At 41.1% G+C, this 26,523-nt stretch overlaps 1 protein-coding gene across 1 annotated transcript in view; it reads left to right on the forward strand.

Annotated features, from left to right (window-relative positions):
* Window positions 1–26,523, forward strand: part of LRRC1 (leucine rich repeat containing 1) — a 110,152-nt gene that overhangs the window by 79,360 nt on the left and 4,269 nt on the right. The window contains exons 9-13 of the mRNA XM_032216858.1: window positions 1,160–1,278; window positions 4,408–4,491; window positions 22,949–23,064; window positions 24,528–24,700; window positions 25,725–25,861. Coding sequence (XP_032072749.1) covers window positions 1,160–1,278; window positions 4,408–4,491; window positions 22,949–23,064; window positions 24,528–24,700; window positions 25,725–25,861 — 629 coding nt within the window. The remainder of the gene's footprint in view (window positions 1–1,159; window positions 1,279–4,407; window positions 4,492–22,948; window positions 23,065–24,527; window positions 24,701–25,724; window positions 25,862–26,523) is intronic.

Raw genomic sequence — 26,523 nt, forward strand, 5'->3', positions numbered from 1 at the left:
TACAGTTTCTACAATTTCCAATCAGGATGACCAGTGGCCTAAAGAAAACTTTAGAACAACTAGATGAGATTGCTAGGGTTCACTGCTTTAGAAGAGTGAGGAAAATCCTCAGGAATGACTTGTGCCCTGGATGCCACTTCTTTACCCTCCTACCATCGGGAAGGAGATATAGAAGCATAGCCAGCTGCACAAACAGGCTGAAGAACAGTTTTTATCTATCAGTGGGCTGTCAGACTCCTGAATGCGAAATAACATCATAACTATGTAGTATGATAGACTTGCAGGGCTGGCACACCATGTAACATGTTCACACTGGTGCAATAGGATTGGGTGTTTGTTAATATGATTTATTGGGTTAGGGATTTTTTTTGTCTTCACTGGGAGTTGTGTTGTGTTGGGGGAGGGTGCACTGAGGAAGCTCAACAGGGGTGGGTTCCTGCCAGTTCCCACCTCTTCTATAGAAGAGGTTCCACAAATCTACAGTGCCGTTTAGAAGCGGTTCCAGCTCCCTCCCCCCGTCCGTCCGAACATCATCAAGATGAAGAGCGAGAGGAGGAATTCTGGGAGTTGAAGTCCACAAATCTTAAAACTGTCAAGTTTGAACACCCCTGGGTTTTTTCCTAAAGGGTTAGGGGTGCAAGGGTCTTGTAACTTGATAGCTTTAAGAGTTGCGTGCTTCAAACGCCAGAGTTTCTGAGCAACATTTTGGTTGCTAAGCAAGAGCATTGTTAAGTGAGTTTCACCACATTTTACGTTGGCCATGCCCACCCAGTCACATGGCCAGCAAGCCACTCCCACCCAGTCACATGGCTGGCAAGCCACTCCCACAAAGCAGGCCACACCTACAGAAGAGGTTCTAAAACATTTTGAAACCCACCACTGAAGCTCAACCAACCTCATTGTACATATGTTGTGCACTGACAAATAAATAATAATTATTGATAGTTTTTTAATTGTAAAAAATCTATTGGAAAGCTGATCTTTTGAAAGATATCCAGACTTTACTAACTGAAAAGGTTTTAAAAACTCAGTTTTTCAAGGACATCTGAATATTCTGAAGAGTTAGTTTAAGATTGTTTTCTCCTTAAATAATTGATATTTGCTGCAACTAGCTTTGTTTTGCCTACACAGCTTATTAAAAGGCTTTTTGTGCCCACAGGAAAGTTAAAAAAGCTATCCATCTTGAAGGTTGACCAGAACAGGCTGACTCAATTAACAGAAGCTGTAGGAAACTGTGAATGTCTTACAGAATTAGTTCTTACAGAAAATCAGCTGTTGGTAAGTATGCTGTTCAAATGTTGGCATTAAATGAGGATGGCATGCTTGATTTATTTTGACTGCAGAATCTTTATTTTAAGACCTTATGACAGTTACAGTGAAGTACAAAATAACTGAATTGCTATTCATCAGGATCCATTTTAAGCACAGTATTGAATACCATGAAATTATAGTGGACCAAAACTGAACAGTGAATGAGACAGAGATAAGCATGAAATCCACTTCAAAGCAGATTTCCCTTGAATTTGGTTGTAATAACAAATTATCCATCAAAGATTAGGATTGTAGGGAAGAAACCAAATTTATGAAAAACATGATAACTAAGTATAAGACCTAATACAAGGTGATTATTTTACATAATGTAGTTGAATGCTGGCATGCTAAATTATGTTTTGCCTTTCTGCAATCACCTCTCTCAAACTTAAATATTCGAGTGCTTCTTAATGTAATTTATGAAATTTAATAAATATTTAGTAATTTAAGTAATAAAGATAGTTTTGCAACAGCTTTCCCAGGAGGAAATCCCATTAAGCGGATAGGAAAAAAAATAACTGCAGAGAGGAAAAATCTGTGCCAGCTGATTTTGGAGGAAAATGAAAAAGACCTTAATTAAAATTGATAATATGTCTTAAAAAAAAAACAGACTGGTTTCAAAAGCATTGGGATTGAAGAGAAATTAACCTAAAATGTAAAAAAAAAAAAAATCCTTGATAAAAGTAATTTGTTGGCTGTGGTCAAACAGCATGAGCTGGAATGGGAATCAAACGTTCCAATCTCAGTGAATTTCACATTCCTGGTTTCTTACAGGCACTCTGCCATCACTGAAATTTAGTCAACCTGAATGATTTTGTAGGCTTCTCCAATTTACAGAGGTTTAAGGAACAGGTGTGTGTGTGTGTGTCTATGTCTGTGTGTGTCTGTATATGTATCATAAACTCATCTGTCTTGTCCAAAATATTAAAAAAAAATTTTTTTTATATTTTAAAAGTATTTCAACTAAGTATAATTCAGTTCTAATAGTTCTAACAGTTCTAACAATAAAGCTATAATAGTTGATTTGAAGTAATAGTGGGAGATGCAGAGATTGAGTTTCAATTTTGGGCTCTGAGTTTGCTTGAATGGCTTTCAATTATTCTTATTCATCAGAAGTCTTTCATCAGACAGTTCATTAGATTGTCATTTGCACTTTTGTATTTTTCCCTAATTGTTTTGTTTTAATATTGATGGATCTTTCTGACCATAGCAGCACATTGGCTGTTCATTTGCTGCATCAGATTTAGCAATAGCAATAGCAGTTAGACTTATATACCGCTTCATAGGGCTTTCAGCCCTCTCTAAGCGGTTTACAGAGTCAGCATATTGCCCCCACAGTCTGGGTCCTCATTTCACCCACCTCGGAAGGATGGAAGGCTGAGTCAACCTTGAGCCGGTGAGATTAGAACCGCTGAACTGCAGATAACAGTCAGCTGAAGTGGCCTGCAGTACTGCACCCTAACCACTGCGCCACCTCGGCTCCTTCAACCGGTTGCAGATCAGTGACAGAGTTAAGAAGTAGTTTTATCCCCCTTGTAGGACAGGGTTACAGAATAATTTGTCTAATAAATGGGGAAGAAGAAGGAATAAAAACCTACAAAGGCGAGGAATGGGAGGAGTAAGAATGGAACACCAGATGTTACAGTAAAATAAAGGCTGCAATTAGTTCTCTCTCTATTATTGTTCTAACTTGAGACTAATTTACTAGCCACTGTTCAAGAATAAGAGAATACTTGAGAGAGAGAAAGAACCACAGTAGTAATCCTATGTAATCTGCCATAATGTGTTTTTATGAGTACAATAACCACGAATCTCTTCCTTACTATGTGGATTGCCTTCATTTTTCTTGTTCTCCTGTGAGTGGAGAAAAAAAAAACATAGGTGGCCTTCCCCCATTGATCTCTGAAACATCAAAAATATTAATTGGAAAATGAGGATCCATCGCCATGTAGAATGGCTTCTGAAACAAACTAGATGTGATTCTCTTTTAAAATAAGCACTTCTTATCTTGGTTACTCATTAGGGTTTTGCAATTGTACCAAAAAATCTGAGTCCTTTAAACTTTTAAAATCTCAAGACATCTGAAATTCATTGTTACTTTGTTAGAACTCCTCTTAGTAAAGTTTTTGGCCATCTTAGAATTCAAGACTTCCTGTATCTGTTCATCATTCTGTTTAAAGATGAATTCTTTAAAAAGTTTTAGCATATGAATTAGCTCGCTGCTTGCTATCCACGACGTACTTTGAAATGTCAATAATATTAATTGGTACTGCACAGTACTGGAAGAAGGAAGAACTGCCTACTATTCAAGAAGGGACATTAAAAGTAACAAACTTAGCAGAGATGGCTAAAATATCAGCATATCTTAAGGATCTTTCAGATGAGAAATACAAGCTGGAATGGAGAAGATGGATTGATTATATTCAGAATAAATATGGGACTAAGAAACTCCAGATAGCTTATGAGTGAATGAGCAAGGAATGATACTTGTTTAAAGTTAGCTTTACAAAAGGAGAGTTAAAGTACAAGTGATGCTAACGTCTGTTAGTTTATTTTAGAATATGGTTGTTAAATGTTTAGGTTTAGGTTTCATTTTATTTATATGCCGCCCTATTCCCTGCGAGACTCAGGGCGGCGCACAAACCCAAGGAGGGAAAGGGAAACACAAAAACTACAAATACAAGGATTTAAAAACAACCAACAGCCACACGATTCGAGAGGGGAAGGGAACTCATCGACCCCAGGCCTGCTGACACAGCCAGGTTTTAACGGCTTTTCGGAAGGCCTGGAGAGAGGTGAGGGTCCGAATCTCTGCGAGGAGTTCGTTCCAAAGGGCCGGAGCCACCACCGAGAAGGCCCTCCCCCGGGTAGTAGCCAGATGACATTGGCTGGTAGACGGAACCCGGAGGAGGCCAGCCCTGTGTGATCTAATGGGTCTTTGGGAGGTAATTGGCAGCAGGCGGTCTCTCAAATGTTTATACCCTGTATTTGCTCTGGGAGGTTGGGTTTTGGAGGGGAGGTATATATTTGTAAACCTTTTTTAAAAAACTTTTAATAAAAAACATAATATTAATTGGTGATATTGTTTTGTTTCAGACCTTGCCAAAGAGCATTGGAAAACTAAAGAAGCTGAATGTACTGAATGCTGACCGAAACAAACTTGCATCTTTACCTAAAGAGGTAATTAATGTTTATTACTTTATTTGCGCTGGGAGAAATGAAGTATGTAGTTTTTATTTAGAAAGAATAGAATGAGAGCTACGAATAAATGAAGAATATAGATGTAATAAAATTTGCATGTTGAATAGTGACTACATTGCACTGAAAATAGGCCTTTCCATTTGTTGGTGATTGTACTGTGACTGATATTTGTTTGGAGACTAAGCAAAATAATTAAGATTTTACCTCCTAGCCTTGGGCTTCTCAGAAAAAGGAGGAGGACAGCTGTTATTTGTGTCAACATCTTTCCTCCCTGTAGGTGGGAATCTGAAATATTATCTCATGTTTTAAGAATAATTGAAGGCCAGGTCATTCTCCCACAGCAATGTTCTGGAACATTATCTGCAGTTAAATTTGGGATTCTCTGTCAAACTACTGTTGAATGTCTCTAGCTATTAGGAGTATTTAGCTTATTAAAATTAAAATTACTATGTAGAAGTGTATCTCAAGACTGTGCAGGTTCTTAGATAATTATAGCAAATCGTGTTAAGAATATTAGATGTTTAAAACTGCTTGATTTTTAATCCAGTAAGGATACACTGCTGAAAATGAGTCAGCACAGTGACGTGCGGTGAGGTTTATGGCTGGTGAGGCACTGACAAAGTGGTGGGTTTCAATTTTTTTTAGACTTGTGGACTTCAACTCCCAGAATTCCACAGACAGGCATGCTCAGTTCCGGTTTAAAGCGACAGCATTTGTTTTTCTCCTTTGCAAAATAAGTTTCCTTCTTTCTTTTTTTCTTCTCCCTTCCCCTCCCTCCCCCCTCTCAAACACAGACACACAGACACACACAGAAGTTGGATTGGACTATCTCTCCTACCCCCTTCCCTCTCTCACTCAAACAAACTCTCTCTCAAACAAGCGCGTACACACACACACACACACACACACAAAGTTGGATTGGAGGGAGTCAGGGAGACCACAGGAGGAGGCAGGAAGCCAGTCAAAGAGCCACACATTGAGTTGTCTGTATTTTTCCAGAATACAACCTGATCCATTTTTCTTTTTTATGGAAAGACATCTTGAAATATTTGGAGTGTTTTGGCCGTAGGAAACAATGGGATCACCCCCTCAAAATATCTTGCTTCTTACGTATCACCCTATGATCAGAAGAATAGAAAGCGCAGTAGCTGATGAAAAGTGCGACTATTATTGTAGTGCTTGTGGAAAAAGAGAGAGAGAAAAAGAACAACTTTTTTTAAGATTCCAATTATGGAATGATTAGGCTCATTCTTCACCTATACTGCCACCCCCCACTTAAAAAACTCAAAAGTGTAGCCTTCTGCTTTGCCCGAGAGGTTTGCTAAATGAAAGGATCATGAGGAAAGATTACTAATCTGGCTTGAAAGAAAGAACACAGAGACCTCACTTTCTCGCACATCTCTTTCAAGTGAATTATCTACAGGACAAGATGCAGCCTGGTAAATAAAATGAATTGAAGCCGGCTTATTCACACAATTGGGGCTTCTTTCAGAAATGTTTAGCCTTATGTCAGCCTAATCCTAACCCTGAGGGCAGTCGGGAACATACACTGTCTCCTTCTGTCTTTGTTTTTACAGGCTCATTGCAAGTTTATCATTTTTTATACGCTGTATATATCTTGACAGTCTTGTTTCTTGAACTCCCACTTCCAAAACCATTTATGCAAATCTAGGCAAAACATGCATGGCTTTTAGGAGAGACAAACACCCTTCTTCTCTATGGTTCACCGACAAAAGGGCGAATGACAAAACCACGCCCGACTAAACCGCAGTGACAAAACCATGTGTTCTAAAGCGCTCCGACGAATGAGCACTGAATCGTGCCGACAACAGCGCGGTGACAGAAGCGTGCTGTAAAACTAAATCTAACCCTAAACGTAACCCTAACCCTAACCCTAACCCTAACCCTAAACGTAACGCTAAACCTAACCCTAAACCTAACCCTAACCCTAACCCTAACCCTAACCCTAACCCTCAACGTAACGCTAAACCTAACCCTAAACCTAACCCTAAACCTAACCCTAACACTAACCCTAAACGTAACGCTAAACCTAACCCTAAGCCTAACCCTAACCCTAAACCTAACCCTAAACCTAACCCTAAACCTAACCCTAACCCTAACCCTAAACCTAACCCTAAACCTAACCCTAAACCTAACCCTAAACCTAACCCTAAACCTAACCCTAAACCTAACCCTAAACCTAACCCTAAACCTAACCCTAAACCTAACCCTAAACCTAACCCTAAACCTAACCCTAAACCTAACCCTAAACCTAACCCTAAACGTAACGCTAAACCTAACCCTAAACCTAACCCTAAACCTAAACCTAACCCTAAACGTAATGCTAAACCTAACCCTAAACCTAACCCTAAACCTAACCCTTACCTTAACTTAAATCGCCCCTCTGTCGACTGAAATCGCCCTTCTGTCTCCGCGCTGTTGTCAGTGCGTTGTTGGCGCGTTGATGACGTCGCGGTTTTAGCGACGTGGTTTAGTCGGTGCGGTTTTGTCGTTTGCCCTTTTGTCGGGTCACACTTCTCTATACAGGTATTAGGTTGACAGGTCAACAGTCTTTGAGGAGCAAAACAATAGAAATAAAAATTGATTGGATGGAGCACCTAGATCTAACAAGACTATCCTAGCACATACTCTGTATGACTATTAATGGTGACGTTTGCCCAGTTGGTAATGTTCACATTTTTCCTTAAAAACCTACCAATCACTGTTTTTGCAAGGTTGTGTGATGCAGTGATGTGCAGTCAGGGGAGGCAGAGCCTCACCATTGTCATCATGAAAAAGAAAAACAAATTTAAAAGGAAAAAGGCCGAGGTAGTTGCTGCCAGAGTCACAGTGGATGACTCTGCTTAGTGCTTAACTGCAGGAGGAGGCGAGAGAACCACGTGCCTCCTTTACTCTATCTTTATGATCACTTGAGCAGAGTTAAGCAAGGGTTAAAAGGCGAAAAATTCCTTATGTAAAGGAGGCACGTGGTTCTCTCGCCTCTTCCTGTAGAGGGCGTTTTTAGAGGCTTTTTAGAGTTCTCTGGAATCAATGAGCTCAGTCTGACCTCAGAGCTCTTGCCTTTCTCCTTTTACATTTTTTTTTCTTTTTATGAGGGCAGGCAAGAGCAGAGTTGAAATCCTCTCTGAAACAGCTGGAAAAGGTGTGTGTGTGTGGAGGGGGGAGGAATTCCAAAAGTTTGATTGCATGCAGTGCCACGTTGCCTTTTCAGACACACACGCACACACACAAACACAGCTGGATAAAAGTATATAAGCCCAGCTTCACTGATTACAAGTTTGAAAAGGCAACGTGGCTCCACCTGCAATCAAAGGCTCGGATCAGAAGGCAGCAGGGGAATGGGAGGGGGGTATGGCAGAGGAGCTGCTTTCAAGCCATTGGAAAATATATCCAATCCAACTTCTGTGTTTGTGTTTGTTTGAGAGGGAGTGAGTGAGAGAGGGCTCCAACTTCTCTGTGTGCGTGTGTTTGTTTGAGAGAGGGGGGAGGGAGGGAGGAAGGAGGGGGAGGGAGAAGAAAAAGAATGATGGAAAACTTTTTCGCAAAGGAGAAAAACAAAGGCTGTCGCTTTAAATCTGAACTGAGCATGCCTGGCTGTGGAATTCTGGGAGTTGAGGTCCACAAGTCTAAAAAAATTTGAAACTCCTGTGTCATTGGCTCACCAGCTATAAACCTCACCGCACGTCACTGGTGTGATGGAACTCCCTGGGGCAGAAGCAGCACAGCATAGCAAAGTGTGTTCAGTACCACTTTGGGGGGGGGGGGTAGCATAATTTACGTTGATATGATTTCCTCCTGGCTTTGAGCAGAATGGAAAATGTGGCAAAGCAGCTGTGTTGACACATTGTGAAGTCCAGCTTCAGCAGAGGAACAGAGATTTACCTTGCTAGGTAGTCAAACAATGCCATGATCGGTAGAGGGGAAAAATCAGATCTAAAAAGCCTCCTTCATTGTACCAGGCATTCCTTAAATGCCTTCTACTTAACTCCAGAACATTTCCCCTGCTCTCCTCAGCCTAAGCCAGTAACAACAAAGACGTGTCCTGTCCTTACTGTCGTAGCCTGGGGGCGGAAAGTAAAAAAGGAACCCCCAGTTGCAAGAAAGAAGGGAACTTCCAATCAAATCATCTAAAGTAGCACAGAACACTTAAAAACAATTCCACTCAGGGTGTTTCTTTCATACTCAGACCAAACCAGCCTAGCTTGTTCCGTAATCGGACCAAACCTCACTAAAATATGCATTTTTATTTTGACAATGAATCACTCAAAGCAGTACTCAAGCTTGAAGTCTTCAGTCCATCCTTAGAGGAGAGCTGAGGACTTCAGGACCAAGGATGAAATCGCAAAAACTACAGTACTTCTCAAATGAGGTTCTACCACAAAACCGCGCTCGACAAAAGCGCGTACGTGACGTCATCACAGCACGACAAAAACATCACGCTGTGAGCAGTAAATTTAAAATTAAAGCGAAAACCTTACCCTAACCCCCCCAAACCTAACCCTAAACCTAACCCTAAACCTAACCCTTAACCTAACCCTAAACCTAGCCCTTAACCTAACGCTAAACCTAACGGTAACCCTTAACCTAAGGCTAAACCTAACCCTAACGCTTAATGTAACCCTAAACCTAACCCTAACCCTTAACCTAACCTTAACCCTAACCCTAACCCTAACCCTAACCCTTACCTTTATGTGAATCGACTTGCTTTAATTTTATTTCAATTTTAATGTAATTTATTTTTTATTTTTTTTCGTCGCGCTGCTGATGACGTCAGGTACGCGCTTTCGTCGAGCGCGGTTTTGTCGACCGCGGTTTTGACGGGTCACGCTCAAATGAATCCAGTTGGTCTCCTAGAATAGTGGCCATTCTCCAGTCCAAGAAGATTTCCCCCCACATGCATTTAGCCAACTTGGTTCTCTTACAGCAGTGTTTCTCAACCTTGGCCACTTGAAGAAGTCCTGACTTCAACTCCCAGAATTCCCCAGCCAGCGAATGCATTCGCTGGCTGGGGAATTCTGGGAGTTGAAGTCCGGACTTCTTCAAGTGGCCAAGGTTGAGAAACACTGTCTTACAGCCTCAAGCGACGGAGGGATTAAAAACATCAAATAGAAATACTTCTGGTGGTGAATGCTGTTTCTAATGTGCTTGTTTGATTTCTGTCACTTGCTTGAAGCAAAATATGAGCATGTGCTATAAATAAGAAAAGCAGCACATGGTGTGAAAATCAAACGATTGAAAAAGATGTATTGCTTTCAGGGAAGAAAGACTTATTCAGGGAAAAGAGAAGGACTGGTGGGTAATTGGCAACAGGCAGGGATATAAACTCTGTACGCTAATGGCAGCAAGGATGTTGGTCTTGGAAATCAGTTTTGTCTTATTTAAAAGGCTTAAAGCAGTATATAATTATTATCTGGGTGGATGTGATATTGCTGTATATATTCCCTAAAACTCTTTTATAGTCTATGCCCTGCCTTTCAAGGTAAAAGGAAACTTAGTCAGAGGTTCTGCCATCCAAAGGGTTGGAAGCTGGAGACATTGTAAGATTTGCTATGCATTACTCTCGTGTAATAGCAATAGCAATAGCAATAGCAGTAGACTTATATACCGCTTCATAGGCCTTTCAGGCCTCTCTAAGCGGTTTACAGAGAGTCAGCATATTGCCCCCAACAATCTGGGTCCTCATTTTACCCACCTCGGAAGGATGGAAGGCTGAGTCAACCCTGAGCCGGTGAGATTTGAACCGCTGAACTGCTGATCTAGCAGTAGCCTGCAGTGCTGCATTTAACCACTGCGCCACCTGTAAGGTTTTTGTATGCCCTTCCATCTCTTAACTGTCCAAGATCCAGCATAGGTATGAGGCAATGAACATATATTGATCAGGGAAACTTCTGAATTGGTAAAAAATATTAAACAGTTTTATATATTAAGGACCCATGCTTTTACCTCGGCTTTTATAAATAAATTTTTACTCTACATAATGTAGTAATTGCATTTCTCTCATAATTTAGACAGTAATCTATCTCTGATCTGCCTGGATAATTTATTCTGGCAAAATGAAGTGTTAATAACGTGGAATAAATCCGAGAATCTGACCAGGAAGATACAATCCTACAAATACACCAGCAACGATTCTGTTACAAGAGAATAATTTACTGAAAGCAGAGCAATATTTTCTCTTAACTAGATAGAGCAAAACAAATTGTCCTCTTAAGGAGCCGAGGTGGCGCAGTGGTTAGGGTGCAGTACTGCAGGCCACTTCAGCTGACTGTTATCTGCAGTTCAGTGGTTCAAATCTCACCGGCTCAAGGTTGACTCAGCCTTCCATCCTTCCGAGGTGGGTGAAATGAGGACCCAGACTGTGGGGGCGATATGCTGACTCTGTAAACTGCTTAGAGAGGGCTGAAAGCCCCATGAAGCGGTATATAAGTCTAACTGCTATTGCTATTGCTATTGCTATTGCTATTAGGTGAACACAGATGAGACATGATTATAGAAGTCTGTCTAGTTTAAGTCATTTTAGTCTTTGGTTGACACAATGAATGCCTTTGGTTGTTAACTGAGAAACATCATGGAGGGAGAAGTAACAGAATAAGAGAGTTGGAAGCCAACTTGGAGGTCTTCTAGCTCCAAGAAATGGTATAGCTCAAGCAGGAAGCTATACCAGTTCAGACAAATGTCTTCTTAAAAACCTCCAGTGATGGAGGAGCAACCTGTAGGAGCACCCACAACTTCTGGAGGCAAGCTGTTCCACTGGTTAATTGTTCTAACTGTCACGAAATTTCTGTTTAGCTCTAGGTTGGATCTCTCTTTGATAAGATTCCATCTGTTATTTCTCGTCTTGCCCTCAAGTGATTTGGAGAATAGGTTGACCCTTCCTCCTGTGAAAGCCCCTCAGATATTGGGAGACTGCTATCATGTCACATTTAGTTCTTCTCTTCATTAGACTAGACCTACCCAGTTCCCCACAACTGTACAGTTTAGCCTCTGATCTCCTGAAAATCTTTGTTCTTCTCTGCACTCTTTTCAGAGTCTCAACATTTTGAGTAGCTAGAACTGAACACAGTACTCCAAGCAGGGCCGGATTTTCCTATAGGCCAACTAGGCTTCAGCCTAGGGCCTCAAGATCAAGAGGGGCCTACATTCAAATTGTTAGCAAAATTAAAATTACACTATTCTAAAAACAGTGAACACTAAAACACTGAACCGAAAATAAGGAGAAATTCTACGCATATGACTAATAAACAAACATAAAAATGTATTGGTTAAGATCGTTCCGGCGCTGCGGCAGTTGGTGAGCCCGCTCACGTTCCCGGCACCGGCGGTCGGGCGAGAGGCGCAGCCGCTCCCAGTAGCCGCCCCGTCGATGCGGAGCCCACCAGCGGCCAGGCAGGTGAGGGTGAGGGGGCCGAGCCGGGCAGCTGAGCGCAGCAGGGGAGGCGGCTGGTCTCGCTGCCTTTGCCGCAGAGCAGAGCCGCCCTCTGTCGAGAGGCCAGCTATGTATATTGATATATATCACAGTAATGATGTATTTTATTGTCTCTCATGTAATTTACAAACTTAAAAATGGGAGGTGAAAGGGCCTCATAAGTGGAATAGCCTAGGGCCTCTTTTCATCTAAATCCGGCCCTGATTCCAAGGGCAATCTTACCAAGGATTTATGAAGGGGCACTAAAACTTCACATGATCTTGATACTATCCCTCTGATGATGAGTCTACAACTACATTGGTCTTTTTGGCAGCTGCAACACATTGCTGGTTCATACTTTAGTGACAGAAAGAGAAGAATACAAAATTGGTAGACATTTACATATGCTGAAATGGTAGAAGATCCACTCATCAATAAGGCATATGGCATGATTTGGTGAGATGTCCCCTATTCCACAATACATCATGGGTAAAAAGTGTTTGGGAAGATGGAAGTGATATTTCCTGTTCTTACAAGATCAGTTGTATCAAAAGTGTTAGAACACAACAGAACTAGAGTTGTGCGGATGAATAATCTTTGACATAAAAAAATAAGCACCCCTGTAGATGGGCAAGCGAGACTGAATGGATTTTAGAATGGAAGATAATTGTTTTGTTGAAAAAGGGGCAGAAAATAATGAGTAATGCCAATCTTAGGCATATACAGTGTGTTATACTCCACTTTGTAACTGATGGGTAGTTTTTATTTACAGGTAGTCCTTGACTTACAGCCATTCATTTAGTGAGGTGGCGCAGTGGTTAAATGCAGCACTGTAGGCTACTTCAGCTGACTGCAGTTCTGCAGTTTGGCTGTTCAAATCTCACCGGCTCAGGGTTGACTCAGCCTTCCATCCTTCCGAGGTGGGTAAAATGAGGACCCGGATTGTTGTTGGGGGCGATATGCTGACTCTGTAAACCGCTTAGAGAGGGCTGAAAGCCCCATGAAGCGGTATATAAGTCTAACTGCTATTGCTGTTGCTATGTTCAAATGGCACTGAAAAAAGTGCCCATCTTTCACACTTACAAAGAATCATTCCCTAGTGCAGCATCCCCATGGTCACATGATCAAAATCCAGATGCTTGGCAACTGGCGTGTGTTTATGATAGTTGCAGCGCCCCGGAGGTGGTGGTCATGGGATCCTCTTTTGTCCTCTTCTGACTTGATAGCTGTGGCAAGGAAGGTTGTAAGATGAGGGAAATTTCACTTCACTGTCTCGCTTAGGAACAGAAATTTCGGGCTCAATTGCCAGCGTACGTCGAGGACTACCTGAATACATGTCCCATAGGTGATTTTTCTTTTGCCTAATCTGCTGGGCTCCAGAACAGGCGCCAAGGATACATTGCAGCAGCTGGTAATAATGTAAGCCTGATTCAATTTCTGAGCCTGCTGGCTTTGTCATGCGATGTCAAAAACACCCACCCCATGTGCCATTATGTTATTATGAGCCGAGGTGGCGCAGTGGTTAGGGTGCAGTACTGCAGGCCACTTCAGCTGACTGTTATCTGCAGTTCGGCGGTTCTAATCTCACCGGCTCAGGGTTGACTCAGCCTTCCATCCTTCCGAGATGGGTGAAATGAGGACCCAGACTGTGGGGGCGATAGGCTGACTCTGTAAACCGCTTAAAGAGGGCTGAAAGCCCTATGAAGCGGTATATAAGTCTAACTGCTATTGCTATTGCTATTGATGCATAAGCCTCATTGGGAAAGCCTCAATTGGCTATTTACAATATTTGTTCCTTTGAAAAGATACATTTCTACGGCAAGCTCAGATAGTTTCATTATTTACTATGTGAAAATGCCTTTTTTCCACCAATATCATTCCAGCAATATACAAATATCCCCAAATACTATGATGCTTTTAGGACCATAACAGCCGAGGTGGCGCAGTTGGTAGAGTGCAATACTGCAGGCCACTTCAGCTGACTGTTAGCTGCAGTTCGGCGGTTCAAATCTCACCGGCTCAGGGTTGACTCAGCCTTCCATCCTTCCAAGGTGGGTGAAATGAGGACCCAGACTGTGGGGGCGATATGCTGACTCTGTAAACCGCTTAGAGAGGGCTGAAAGCCCTATGAAGCGGTATATAAGTCTAACTGCTATTGCTAAGTCTAACTGCTATTACTTTGGTCACTGCAAATGCTTCACTAATTGTGTTAAAAGCAACATTTTATACACTAGAAAGATCCCTTTTAAAATGCTCTTCTAAATATAATTTTATGTCATAACTGGCTGTCTCAGAGTTTGAAATCCCATTTATATGTCTGGTGTTTTATTGTTAATCATAGTCATCAGTACTATTTTCAAAAATAAGGCAATGTAACAAATGTGCATTTTTGCAACTGTAAAGGTATTGAGATAGAAATCTGGTGAAACTCCAGACCAAAGAGATCCAATAAATGGTATCTTTAGGTTGCTCTTACTCAGAGGTCGGGAACTATGGGCCCTTTTACGACTTGTGAACTTCAACTCCCAGAATTCCTGGGCCAACTATGGAATTCTGGGAGTTGAAGTCCACAAGTCATAAATGGGCCATAATTCCCCATCTCTTGCTCTAACTAGAAATGATAAGCACTGACTTTGGGGTAGAATTCAGGCAGGCAGTTACATTCCACAGAGGAATATCAATTTATTTTATTTCTGCCTGTTTGAAATCTCAGTGGAAAGTGATTTCGTTTCATTTCATACAAACATGCAGTGCCTTATTTTATCACTCTGCTGGGCAGTTGATAAGAGTGGGAATTGCTTTTCATAAGATACTTTCCTATGTGCTGTACAGTGATAATGAAAGTCCTAATGCTCGGTCTTTGATTCCTGCTGTATGTCTACAAGTTTGCTTTCTGTTTCCCTTCATGGCTCTATCTATAGATATATTCTTGCTCCCTCTCCTGATGTATTAGATTATTTTTATCCTACCTTAATTATTTTTATAAATAACTGAAGGCAGTAAACATATCTAATACCCTACTTTCCCCACAACCCTGTTGGGTAAGCTGAGCTAACAGAGAGTGACTGTCCCAGGTGGCATTCATGGCTAAGGTGGGATAAGAACTCACAGTCTCCTGGTTTGTAGTCTGGTGTCTTTACCACTAGACTAAGCTAGTTCTTTTATAAAGAGCATAACTCTGCTAATAAACCTGTATTCTTAGCAATAGCAATAGCAGTTAGACTTATATACCGCTTCATAGGGCTTTCAGCCCTCTCTAAGCGGTTTACAGAGTCAGCATATTGCCCCCAACAACAATCCGGGTCCTCATTTTACCCACCTCGGAAGGATGGAAGGCTGAGTCAACCTTGAGCCGGTGGGATTTGAACCGCCGAACTGCAGCTAACAGTCAGCTGAAGTGGCCTGCAGTACTGCACTCTAACCACTGCGCCACCTCGGCTCTTGTTATGACATACTTAAAATTTCTTTTGTCCAACCACTATATCACAGGTGTCAAACTTGATCGCATCACATGATGTTATGTGACATATCGCCATGCGTTTTGCCTTTGTGCAGCCGCGCGGGGGTGGGGGTGGGGGCGGCCTGCACATGATATATCTGGCCTGCAGGCTGCCAGTTTGACAACCCTGTGATCTCTATACTCAGTTCTGAATTCTAGTAAATTGTCCTACTTGAAAATGCAAGGGAAGAAGAAAGAGGTAAGGAAAGGTGGGTGGAAGGGAGAGAAAAATAAGAAGAGGAGGGAGGAAGAGAAAGAAAGAGAAGGAGAGAAGGTAGGAAGGAAAAGAAAAAGGGTCGGAGTAGGGAAGAGGTAAGGGAAGGAAGAAGGGGACGGAGAGGAGGGAGGAAGAGAGAAAAAGAGAAGGAGAGAGGGTAGGAAGGAGAAGAAAGAGGGTAGGAGTAGGGAAGAGGGTTAGGAGTAGGGAAGAGGGTTAGACACGAGGTGGTGTCTTAGCAGGTGCGAAGGATGGTAAACAAAGCATTTCAAACTATACCTTATAACCTTCCAAATGGAATAATAATAATATAAGTATAGGTAATATACTTATGACCAAATATTATTTACCTATATTATGCTTTATATTTTTACTGTCATTTATTCTCTTACATACAGTTATAGGTATACATTCACATAATTATTCTTTTTCTTTGCCATTCTTATATTATTATTATTCCATTTGGAAGGTTATAAGGTATAGTTTGAAATGCTTTGTTTACCATCCTTCGCACCTGCTAAGACACCACCTCGTTTTCTCTTTCTTTTCTTTTCTTCCTCCCTTCCTTCTCTACTTCCTTCCTTCCTCCTCTCCATCCCCTTCTTCCTTCCCTTACCTCTTCCCTACTCCTACCCTCTTTCTTCTCCTTCCTACCCTCTCTCCTTCTCTTTTTCTCTCTTCCTCCCTCCTCTCCGTCCCCTTCTTCCTTCCCTTACCTCTTCCCTACTCCGACCCTTTTTCTTTTCCTTCCTACCTTCTCTCCTTCTCTTTCTTTCTCTTCCTCCCTCCTCTTCTTATTTTTCTCTCCCTTCCACCCACCTTTCCTTACCTCTTTCTTCTTCCCTTGCATTTTCAAGTAGGACAATTTACTAGAATTCAGAACTGAGTATAGAGATCACAGGGTTGTCAAACTGGCAGCCTGCAGGCCAGATATATCATGTGCAGGCCGCCCCCACCCCCACCCCCGCGCGGCTGCACAAAGGCAAAACGCATGGCGATATGTCACATAACATCATGTGATGCGATCAAGTTTGACACCTGTGATATAGTGGTTGGACAAAAGAAATTTTAAGTATGTCATAACAAGAGCCGAGGTGGCGCAGTGGTTAGAGTGCAGTACTGCAGGCCACTTCAGCTGACTGTTAGCTGCAGTTCGGCGGTTCAAATCCCACCGGCTCAAGGTTGACTCAGCCTTCCATCCTTCCGAGGTGGGTAAAATGAGGACCCGGATTGTTGTTGGGGGCAATATGCTGACTCTGTAAACCGCTTAGAGAGGGCTGAAAGCCCTATGAAGCGGTATATAAGTCTAACTATTGCTATTTACTTATTTACATTATATTATTTATTTACTTAAGGAGCCGAGGTGGCGCAGTGGTTAAATGCAGCACTGCAGGCTACTTCAGCTGACTGCAGTTCAGCAGTTCGGCTGTTCAAATCCCACCGGCTCAAGGTTGACTCAGCCTTCCATCCTTCAGAGGTGGGTGAAATGAGGACCCGGATTGTTGTTGGGGGCAATATGCTGACTCTGTAAACCACTTAGAGAGGGCTGAAAGCCCTATGAAGCGGTATATAAGTCTAACTGCTATTGCTATTGCTAAATATATTAAAAATTAAAAATTGTTTTGTAAAAAGAGAGTGAAATATGTAACAATGGCTTACAGTTCAACGTTGAAGTTTTACTTTTGGGACGTCAGTAATAACTAGGCAGAACTGCATAATAATGTATCATTTAGTTTGTACTCATACTTAACAGTTAGGGTTTTAGTATGTCAATTTGCTGATGTTCAGAATGCACCAGGTGTATGCAGGTACTAAACATCTGGTGATTGTTCTGTTCTATTTAACTAAGTTTCACATAATATTTTAAAAAAATCCTCAAGCCATGTCTGTATGTCATTTTATTATATTCATTTGTAAAGAAAGGGTGTCAAACAGCTACTTACCGTAAGCAAGTGGTAAATACTTCGAAACACTGCAGAATGCATGCAGAAATAATTTGGGGAACTGGCGGAATTTGACCCAAAGTTAGGTAACAGTATAACATTTTGGATTGGTATATAATTGTGGCGAGACTAACTTTTAAGATATTGGGAATTACTGAATTATACGTGACTGGCATCTTTATAGCATTAGGGGAGGTACACCTTCACTTCATTTTGTAAAACCTTAAATTAATGAAAATGCTGTGTTCTCTTGTCATTGTGTGTGTCTGTGTGTCTATGTGTGTGTGTGTGAATGGCATTGTGCAGTCTGTGTTTACAGTACAGTGCTCTGTATTAAATCAAACAATTGTATCTTGTGTTTTTCTTAATTGTTAGCTGCTTGGAAATTGAGTCAGGTAAATTCTTGTCCCTGTAAGTACCATTCAGCCCACAGTTTCACCAGTTCCCTTCATCTGACTGCTTTCAATGCATGATGACTCAAACTGGCTGGCTCCACCAATGCACTTTCATTGCCCCCCAAATCTTGACTTTCCCAGCTTAAGAGAGAGGATGCTTTCAAAGAGGCTGCATGGCCAAGTTCATTTTGCTTATATGTCCCTGAGGCACAGCTGTTCAAAGCAAACCACTCCTTGTGCACAACAAGGAATCATCTAACCATTCACTAACCACAATAATTGTGTGCAGTTTTTATTTTAATTTTAGATGTATTTTAGTTAGACTAGTACAATATTTTTGTTGATCCTGCAAACCGACAGAGCACTTCCAGAAATTTAGTGCATGGTTTCTCACTTTTAATAGTAGCCTATGATTTAAAAATACACAATGAACTTGCTGTTGCTCCCATATTTGACTCCTTGCATGGAAATAGGAAAGTGTATGTGTTCACAATGGAAGGAAATATGAAAATATTTGTTGGTAACATTTTACACAATGTTAAACTGTGATGAAAAGTATAGTGCTTGGAGTGGCCATTGAAAAAGAATTTCATTTATAAAGGTAATAGCTCAAAATAGGTTTAGTTGAATTGACCTCAATAGCTAGGGATTATTTATTCAGGAATTTAGAATTGTATTTAATTGGATTTAACTACATCAATGTATTTTTACTTTGATCATCACGACTTAAAGGTGACTTTAAAATGGCTTGCTGATAAAAGAATTGTGCTCAATTTTAAGGAGTTCAGTTCCTTTTTAAACCGATGTTTACCATTTGTGGCAAATAATGTTAGGATTTCTTTATCCATTAAAATGGGCAATTGATAGAAATGTCATTCATATTGTGCATCTTATAAGGGGAAATGTGATTGCATTTGTCATAGCATGCTAGCCATCTTAAATTAGATTTTCAGCTGTGGATTTAGAAAATTTTGTGGTTCTCCATTCAACATGCATAGTGTTAGCTATCTTAAATTTCAGACAGAAGGCATCACAATAAATTAAAAATATTCTTCAACCTATGCATAGTAACCAAAATAAACACAATTTTTGTAGTTTGGTAGTGATTTTCTAAAAGGATTACTTGTTAAAATAAAACTTTAGAATTGCTAACTTATTACGGTAATAGATCAATTTGATTTCGTACAATTTAGACCACACCTAGTAAGCAAGGTATTGTTTTTCTTTCTCTTTTAAAAAAGAAAGACTGCGGTTTACAGTTAGGTTGAAGATTTGGGGTATTAAGTATTATATAAATGTCTGAGAACTCGGTTTGCCTTAAACCATTAATTGAAGTGTCTTCAATTAATGCATGATGCAGATGGCAAACATGCAGGAAATGTATGTCTTTGTATTTTAAATACTTACACTGTGAGCAGTGTGAAATGGAGAGGCAAAGACTTTGCCTTGAGTGAATAGGTCCGTCTATTGTATTTTAATACTGAAGTGGCACCTCTTAGCATTTGATCTACATTTACACATAGAAAGAAAAAATGGGATTTGGGAGCTGAATATTAAACAGTGGCAGAATAATTATTACAAGATCTACAATTATTAGAGCAGTGCAGTGATCTGGATTGAAAAGGGAAAAGAGGATTTGGAGCAGTGGTGGGTTTCAAAAATCGTTCGAACCTACTCTGTGGGTGTGGCCTCCTTTGTGGGAATGGCTTGCTGCCCATGTGACGGGATGGGAGTGGCTTGCCGCCCATGTGACCGGATATGAAGATGCCGACGACACTTGTCAGAACCACCTTAAATGACCTCACACACAGCACTGGCATGCATAAGAATAGGATGTAAACTTGTTTTTTAAAAGGCATCTTTGGTTTGCGTTAAAACAACTTCAACACACGCAATGTTCTGATTGCACCACAAACGCAGTAGTCATCCTTACCTTTCACAGAGGCACTGAGTTTTATAAATAGGAGCATGATAGTGTAGAATAATCAAGGACCAGTGGTGGCTTTCAAACCATTTTGGAGCCTCTTCTGTAGGTGTGGCCTGCTTTCCGGGTCCACTGGTGGAACATCTTCTAACCGGTTCGGTAGATTTGATGAACCGGTTCTATCGAATAGGTGCGAACTGGTAGGAACCCACCTCTGATTTGGAGTGTGCCTTAAAGAAGCAAGTATTTTTTTTCTTACACCAAGACATTTATCACTGATTTCCACATTGCTTTAGTCTAATTGACTAATCGGCTAACAAAGGAAGCAAACAAAAAAACACTATTTCTAGGACACTCTCTTGTTGTCAGGGACAAATTTATTCTGTTCTGAAATCCACTTTAAAAAAAAAAGCAAACTTCTAAAATTCTTTTTTTTAAAAAAGAGACAATCTCACCATCGGGGTGAGCCATTTTGTAAATTTTCAGCTGCGGAATTAGGAATGTATGTTGTTGTGAGTTCAACCTGCCTAGTGTTAGCTACATTAAATTTCAAGCTGAAGACATTGATTTACCACAATAAATTAAAAATGTTTTTCAATCTGTATGTAGTAACCTCCAAGCAACCTCCTCTTAAATTTCTGGATAGGGAGAGGCTTCCATCAGTCACCCTCTGTTTATCCTTATGGGGTCTTGAGTGGTCTTGAAGATAATTAGATCTAAACCAATAAAGCATTATATAAATAATTAGCACCTTGAATTGGAAACAGACCAGTAGCTGGAGCAACCTCCACCACAAAAGTATATTAGGAAAATCATGGGTCTGACCAGTTATCAAATTCATCTGTAGTGAATTATAATGCTCCGGCTAAGAGAATACAGGGACAAAGTAATACCTCAGGTTCTAGAGAAGGTCACACCTGGCGCACCAATTATAATAAATAGATGAAATCCTATCTGGCAACAGCTCCCAGCTGTTCTTCAGGTGTGAGTCGAGGGACATGACTAGACTGCTCTCTCAGGGGGAGCACCCCCCCCCCCCCCCAAATCCAAATGCAAGCTCTTTATCATCCCGGAAGGAGCTCACTTCTGAATTAACAGGCAATTCATCTTACTTGCATTCAATTTAAGCCTGTTCCCCCGCTTCCCCACTTTATAGTATGCTAGTAGATTACCTCTCCTAGTGGCTTCATGTACATGTTAAACTAAGTAGCAGGGAATGCTTGATTCCTTTGTGAAGGTGAGACTGTCTGCATCTCTGCCTTGTTTTAATAACTTTCAGCCCTTTCGCCAACTTGAGAAGCAAAAATTCTCTCTCTGTCTCTCTCTCTCTGTCTGTCTGTCTGTCTCTCTCTCTCTCTCTGTCTCTCTCTCTCTCTCTCTCTCTCACACACACACACACCTTCATAATAATTAACCAGAATTGCCCAGTTAGGAAATGGTAGAATGGTCCCAACATGGTTTCTCCCAAGCTCACCCCTGAGAAGCAACTCAGAAAGTGTAATATTAACCTGAAAACCACTGAGAGGGGGACCTCATCTAAGTGCCATCATAGTTCTTCCACAAGAATAAGCAGGGGTGTTTTGTTTTTATTTTTTAAAATTCCTAACTGGTATATTCTCCCCACCATCACCACCACCTCCTAAGCCACCTTTCCCCATTTAAGTCCAGATTGCCTCATAGCTCTAATAAATAATACATTTAGAGTACAATCTTATGTTCTGTCCCAAGCCTCTAATATATACTGACATAGAGTTGGCTGTCTGCCAAAACTAAGGAGGGAGATAAGCAACCCCTTGGCTAGGAGCCCAGAAAATTATCTCTCTGAAAACAAGGCTTGAACTCACGAAATTCTCCCAATCTTTCACTACGCCTGGATTAGTAAACCTGCAAAATTCCCCTCCCGTCGCCCCACCTCTAAGCTCTCCAGGAGGGGCCAATCAGTAGCCACCTGTTCCCATTTCCTTCTGTGAACCTTTTCCCAAAGCTGCTCCCTCCTCCTCCTCTCAGCCCTATGCATACATACGTCAGGGGCAGCCTCACTCTGTTCTTCCTCACTGCTCCCTGACTCAGACGCCACCTGGTGGCCAACAGGCCTCTCTAGTCCCTGCTCTGACTCCGAACACCCCCCAGGGTCTTCCTCAGCCTCCAGGGCAGTCCCATAGTGTTCATCGCTGTCAGATTCTACCAATAGCTCAGCCGGCCGCTGTTGGGCCACAACAGTATGTTAGAAGTATTTTGAATGCAATAGCATTTTTCTGACTAAATGTATAGGGTTACTGCCTCGTTGTAATTATTTTACAATCATATCAGACTAAACTTAATGATACTAATACATAGCATTTGTGGTCTTACTTGAGCAGTGGAACCATAATATATATTTACTTATTTGCTAGATTTATAACCTACCTTTCTTTGAGCTCAGAGCAATGTACAAAAAGGCCTCCCTTAATTTTATCCTTATAAGAACATCTATTTAATAAGATGGATTGAGAGAGGATGATTAGGCCTGGGGATGAAGATAACCTGTCCCCACCCGAACGATGAATGAATGTTGTTTGCTATTTTATTTTTTATGTACTATTTGGTGTCTATTGTCTGTACCCTCCCTTCCCCATTTTATGTAAGCCGCCCTGAGTCCCCTCAGGGAAAAGGGCGGCCTATAAATATTAATAAACATAAACATAAACATTAGCCCATTTTCCCCTTTGAGCTATCCTGACTAAGAATCTTTCCAGTCCTATCCCCTTTAATTGCCATACCACACTGCCTAATTCGTGTTTTTAAATCGTTTTTGTTGCTTGTTATAATGTGGTCAGTTCTTCTCCATATCTGCAATTAGATCTTGAGATTCTTGTTTTAAGGTCTCCTAAGATTGCTGTTTAAGTGAAATGTTGCACAAACATGATTATCCTCGTTACCAAGTATTGCCTTCATTTGTAGTAATTTACTATAGCTTGTACTCAGTTTACATGATTTACCCGATACTTCACACTGCAGCAGTAATTCAGTCTGCTTTTCTTCCTATAAAACAGATCGGTGGGTGTTGCAGTTTAAATGTATTTTCACTACGGGACAATCAATTGTCTAGGATTCCACCAGAGATCTCGCATGCCACCGAGCTTCATGTCCTTGATGTAGCTGGAAACAGGCAAGTGTTCATATTTGCTCTAAATTCATTTTGTAATGGATTTGAACTGACAAATTTCTTAATGTTCTTACTATGGGAAAGGGTGGGTTGCGGGTCAGGGGTGAAATGCTAGTGGTTCTGACAAGTTCATTAGAACCGGTAGCAAAAAATGCCAAGGTTCGCCCGAACCGGTAGTTAAAAAAAAAGCTGTAAAAAGTGTGTGTGGGGGGGGGAAGGTTCCGTGACACTCAGATATGCCACGTGGTCATCGGAACCTCCCCCCTCCACTTTTTAAAGCATTTTTTTAACTATATATTCGCCAGAACTGGTAGTAAAAAAGTGACAATTAAGGGGGTAGAAAATAATCCTGCATCTAAAGAAATACAATGTTTGGTGCTAAACAGTGTGATATGTAAATGCCAAGTTCTTTCCTGGGCACACAGTATGTTTTTTTATTTATTCTGAATGATGTAGTACAACTGTATTTAACTTGGAACACCTGATACCTTACCGACTTTAGCATCACTATCAGTGGTGGGTTTCAAAAATTGTTGGAACCTATTCTGTGGGTGTGGCCTCCTTTGTGGGAGTGGCTTTCCACCCATGTGACCGAATGGGAGTGGCTTGCCGCCCATGTGACCGGATATGAAATTATGAATTAGTACTTAGGTCGGTCCAAGTAGCTATTCAGAAACTCTGGCATTGAAGCATGCAAGTCTTAAAGCTGTCAAGTTACAAGATCCTTGCCAGTGGTGGGTTTCAAAAATTTTTGGAACCTCTTCTGTAGGTGTGGCCTGCTTTCCGGGTCCACTGGTGGAACCTCTTCTAATCGGTTCGGTAGATTTGACGAACCGGTTCTACCAAATAGGTGCGAACTGGTAGGAACCCATCTCTGATCACCATGTAGCTAAATTTCTATGGCACTGCAAGGGGGAACCTCTATTGGGTATATTATAACATGGTTCCACCACAAAACCGCGCACGACTAAACCGCGTCGCTGACGTCATCAACAAGGCGACAACAGCGCAGAGACAGAAGCACGTTGTAAACCCTAAACCTAAAATTAACCCCTAAACCTAAACCTAACCCCCCTAAACCTAACCCTAAACCTAACCCTTAACCTAACCCTAAACCTAACCCTTAACCTAACCCTAAACCTAACCCTTACCTTAAGTTGAATCGGCTTGCTTTCAAAGCGCTATTTAAAGCGCCCTTCTTTCTCCGCGCTGGCAGTTGTCGCCCTGTTGATGACGTCAGCGACGCGGTTTAATCGGGCGCGGCTTAGTCGAGCGCGGTTTTGACGGGTCACGTTATAACATGGACCTTGAAATACTGTATGCTCTCTTTTCTTTCCAAAGGGCAATAGTAGGTTATTTTCTTTGTAGGCCAAGCAACAAATATGCTGCAAGTGTCTTTAATGCTTTGCCTTGTTCTGCGTAGCTGGATAAGAAATCTTAAACCAATTCCTTGTTTTCTCTGCTAGGTTGATATATCTTCCCATGTCGCTGACTAGCTTGAAATTGAAAGCTCTGTGGTTGTCTGATAACCAGTCCCAGCCTTTGCTGACCTTCCAAACAGATACAGACCCTGAAATGGGAGAAAAAATCTTAACGTGTGTTTTGCTTCCTCAAATGCCTTCTGAGCCTAGTTGCCAAGGTAAGCATTTTTTTTTTTTTGAGATCATGGGAAACAAAGATGGGTTTCAGCTGCATAAGGGAGGCGGGGGGGAATCGGTCCCTTTTGATAGCAAGCAGTGTGGACATATGCAAAACTTTTTAAATGTACAAATTATGAAAGGTGCTAATGTTGTGGAAAATATTAGGTATGGTTACATAGCATTGAAGATGCCAACAAGTAAAGAGGAGGTTCTTTTTTTAAAGGAACAAAGGCCTCAGATCTCTCCTACTTCCCTTAAGCAAAATATTTTCTTCATTATATTCTTTGTTCTTTGTTTACTGCTTCCTTTCTCTGTCTATCGGCTCGTCACAAGAGACCATCCAGACAGAAACCCAATATTTTTACTGTTGCCTTTGTTACATTTGTGTTGTATTTGTGCTGATAAATAAATAAAGGGAGACTAGTATAGATCTATTTCAAGCTATTTAGCTCTCATCAGCTAGCCATACCCTTACTGGGATTCGAACCTGGGCTGTATTACATATTAGGCAGATGTGGCTTAGTGGTTAACACATCTGCCTAATATGTAATACAGCCCAGATTTGAATCCCAGTAAGGGTATGGCTAGCTGATGAGAGCTAAATAGCTTGAAATAGATCTATACTAGTCTCACTTTATTTATTTATTAGCACAAATACAAAACACACACACACACACACACACACACACACATGCCATTAACTCCCTATGAATCTGGATGGTTAATGAATTTTAACCATTTCCTACACTGAAAATATGCATAATATTGGAACAAAAGAAAACGGAGCTTATTAACATGCAAATGTACTGGCATGTTTTTTATTTCACTAAAAATAAGTTTCACAAAATGAAAGGTTACTAAACATGGAGAGTTTAGGCAATGAAAAATAATCTAATAGGCTTAAGTGAATGTTGAATGTTATTTTCAAAGAGTTTTCAATAAAATCTTGGCATCCAAGCTTGAATACACGGTGACATTAACATCTATGACATGCACATCTGTTGTCTCTACTCATCATAACAGATAACCTTCCCCGGTGTGGCGCTTTGGAGAACTTGGTGAATGAAATGTCAGATGAAACGTGGAATGAAAAGGCGGTAAACAGAGTCAGTGCAATTCGCTTTTTAGATGATGAAAAAGATGAAGAAGACAACGAGATGGTGAGTTTTCTCAGGAAGCAGGCGCAAAATTATGGATGCTGGAATAGTAGGCGGATAATAGTCTTGGAATCATGTTCACAACAGCAGTAGACTGCAAGGCATATAATTTGTGATCCCAATCTGTTTTTTTTTTAAAAAAATCAAAGCCATTTTGTTTTAAACACATGACTTTGTGCTAGTTTTCTTTTTGCTTCTTTGATGAAGAGGCGGACCCGATTTTTCCTAAAGCGAAAAGAGAGGTGAGAATTCTTACGAAAGGTGCAAAGTTTTGTGTTTTAGGCAATGACCTCTGGGCCATTGGTCCACTGGTCTATTGGCTACCATCACCACCACCATCCCATCCACCTCTCTGCTGTCCCTTCCATCGTCCCTCCTTCATTTCATAACTATTTGGCCCTGATGCCCGGAACCTTTGATCTACCAGGAAGAATTTGGTATCCTGTTCAAATGAAGGAGAGTGTGGCGGGAGCGTCTGTCACCATTCTTATGAGACCTCAGTTGAAACACACACAATGCACACTCACATTCAGAGTTGTTCTGAAGGAAGGTCAAATGTCAAGCAGCAGCCAATCATGCTTCCAAATTGTAATTGGGTAATAGAAGAGTTTCTGTGGCATACAGACGTAAGATATTCTTGGGTCTAAACCAGTGGCGGGATTCAA

This window comes from Thamnophis elegans, chromosome 4, assembly GCF_009769535.1.
Source record: "Thamnophis elegans isolate rThaEle1 chromosome 4, rThaEle1.pri, whole genome shotgun sequence".
NCBI lineage: Eukaryota > Metazoa > Chordata > Lepidosauria > Squamata > Colubridae > Thamnophis > Thamnophis elegans.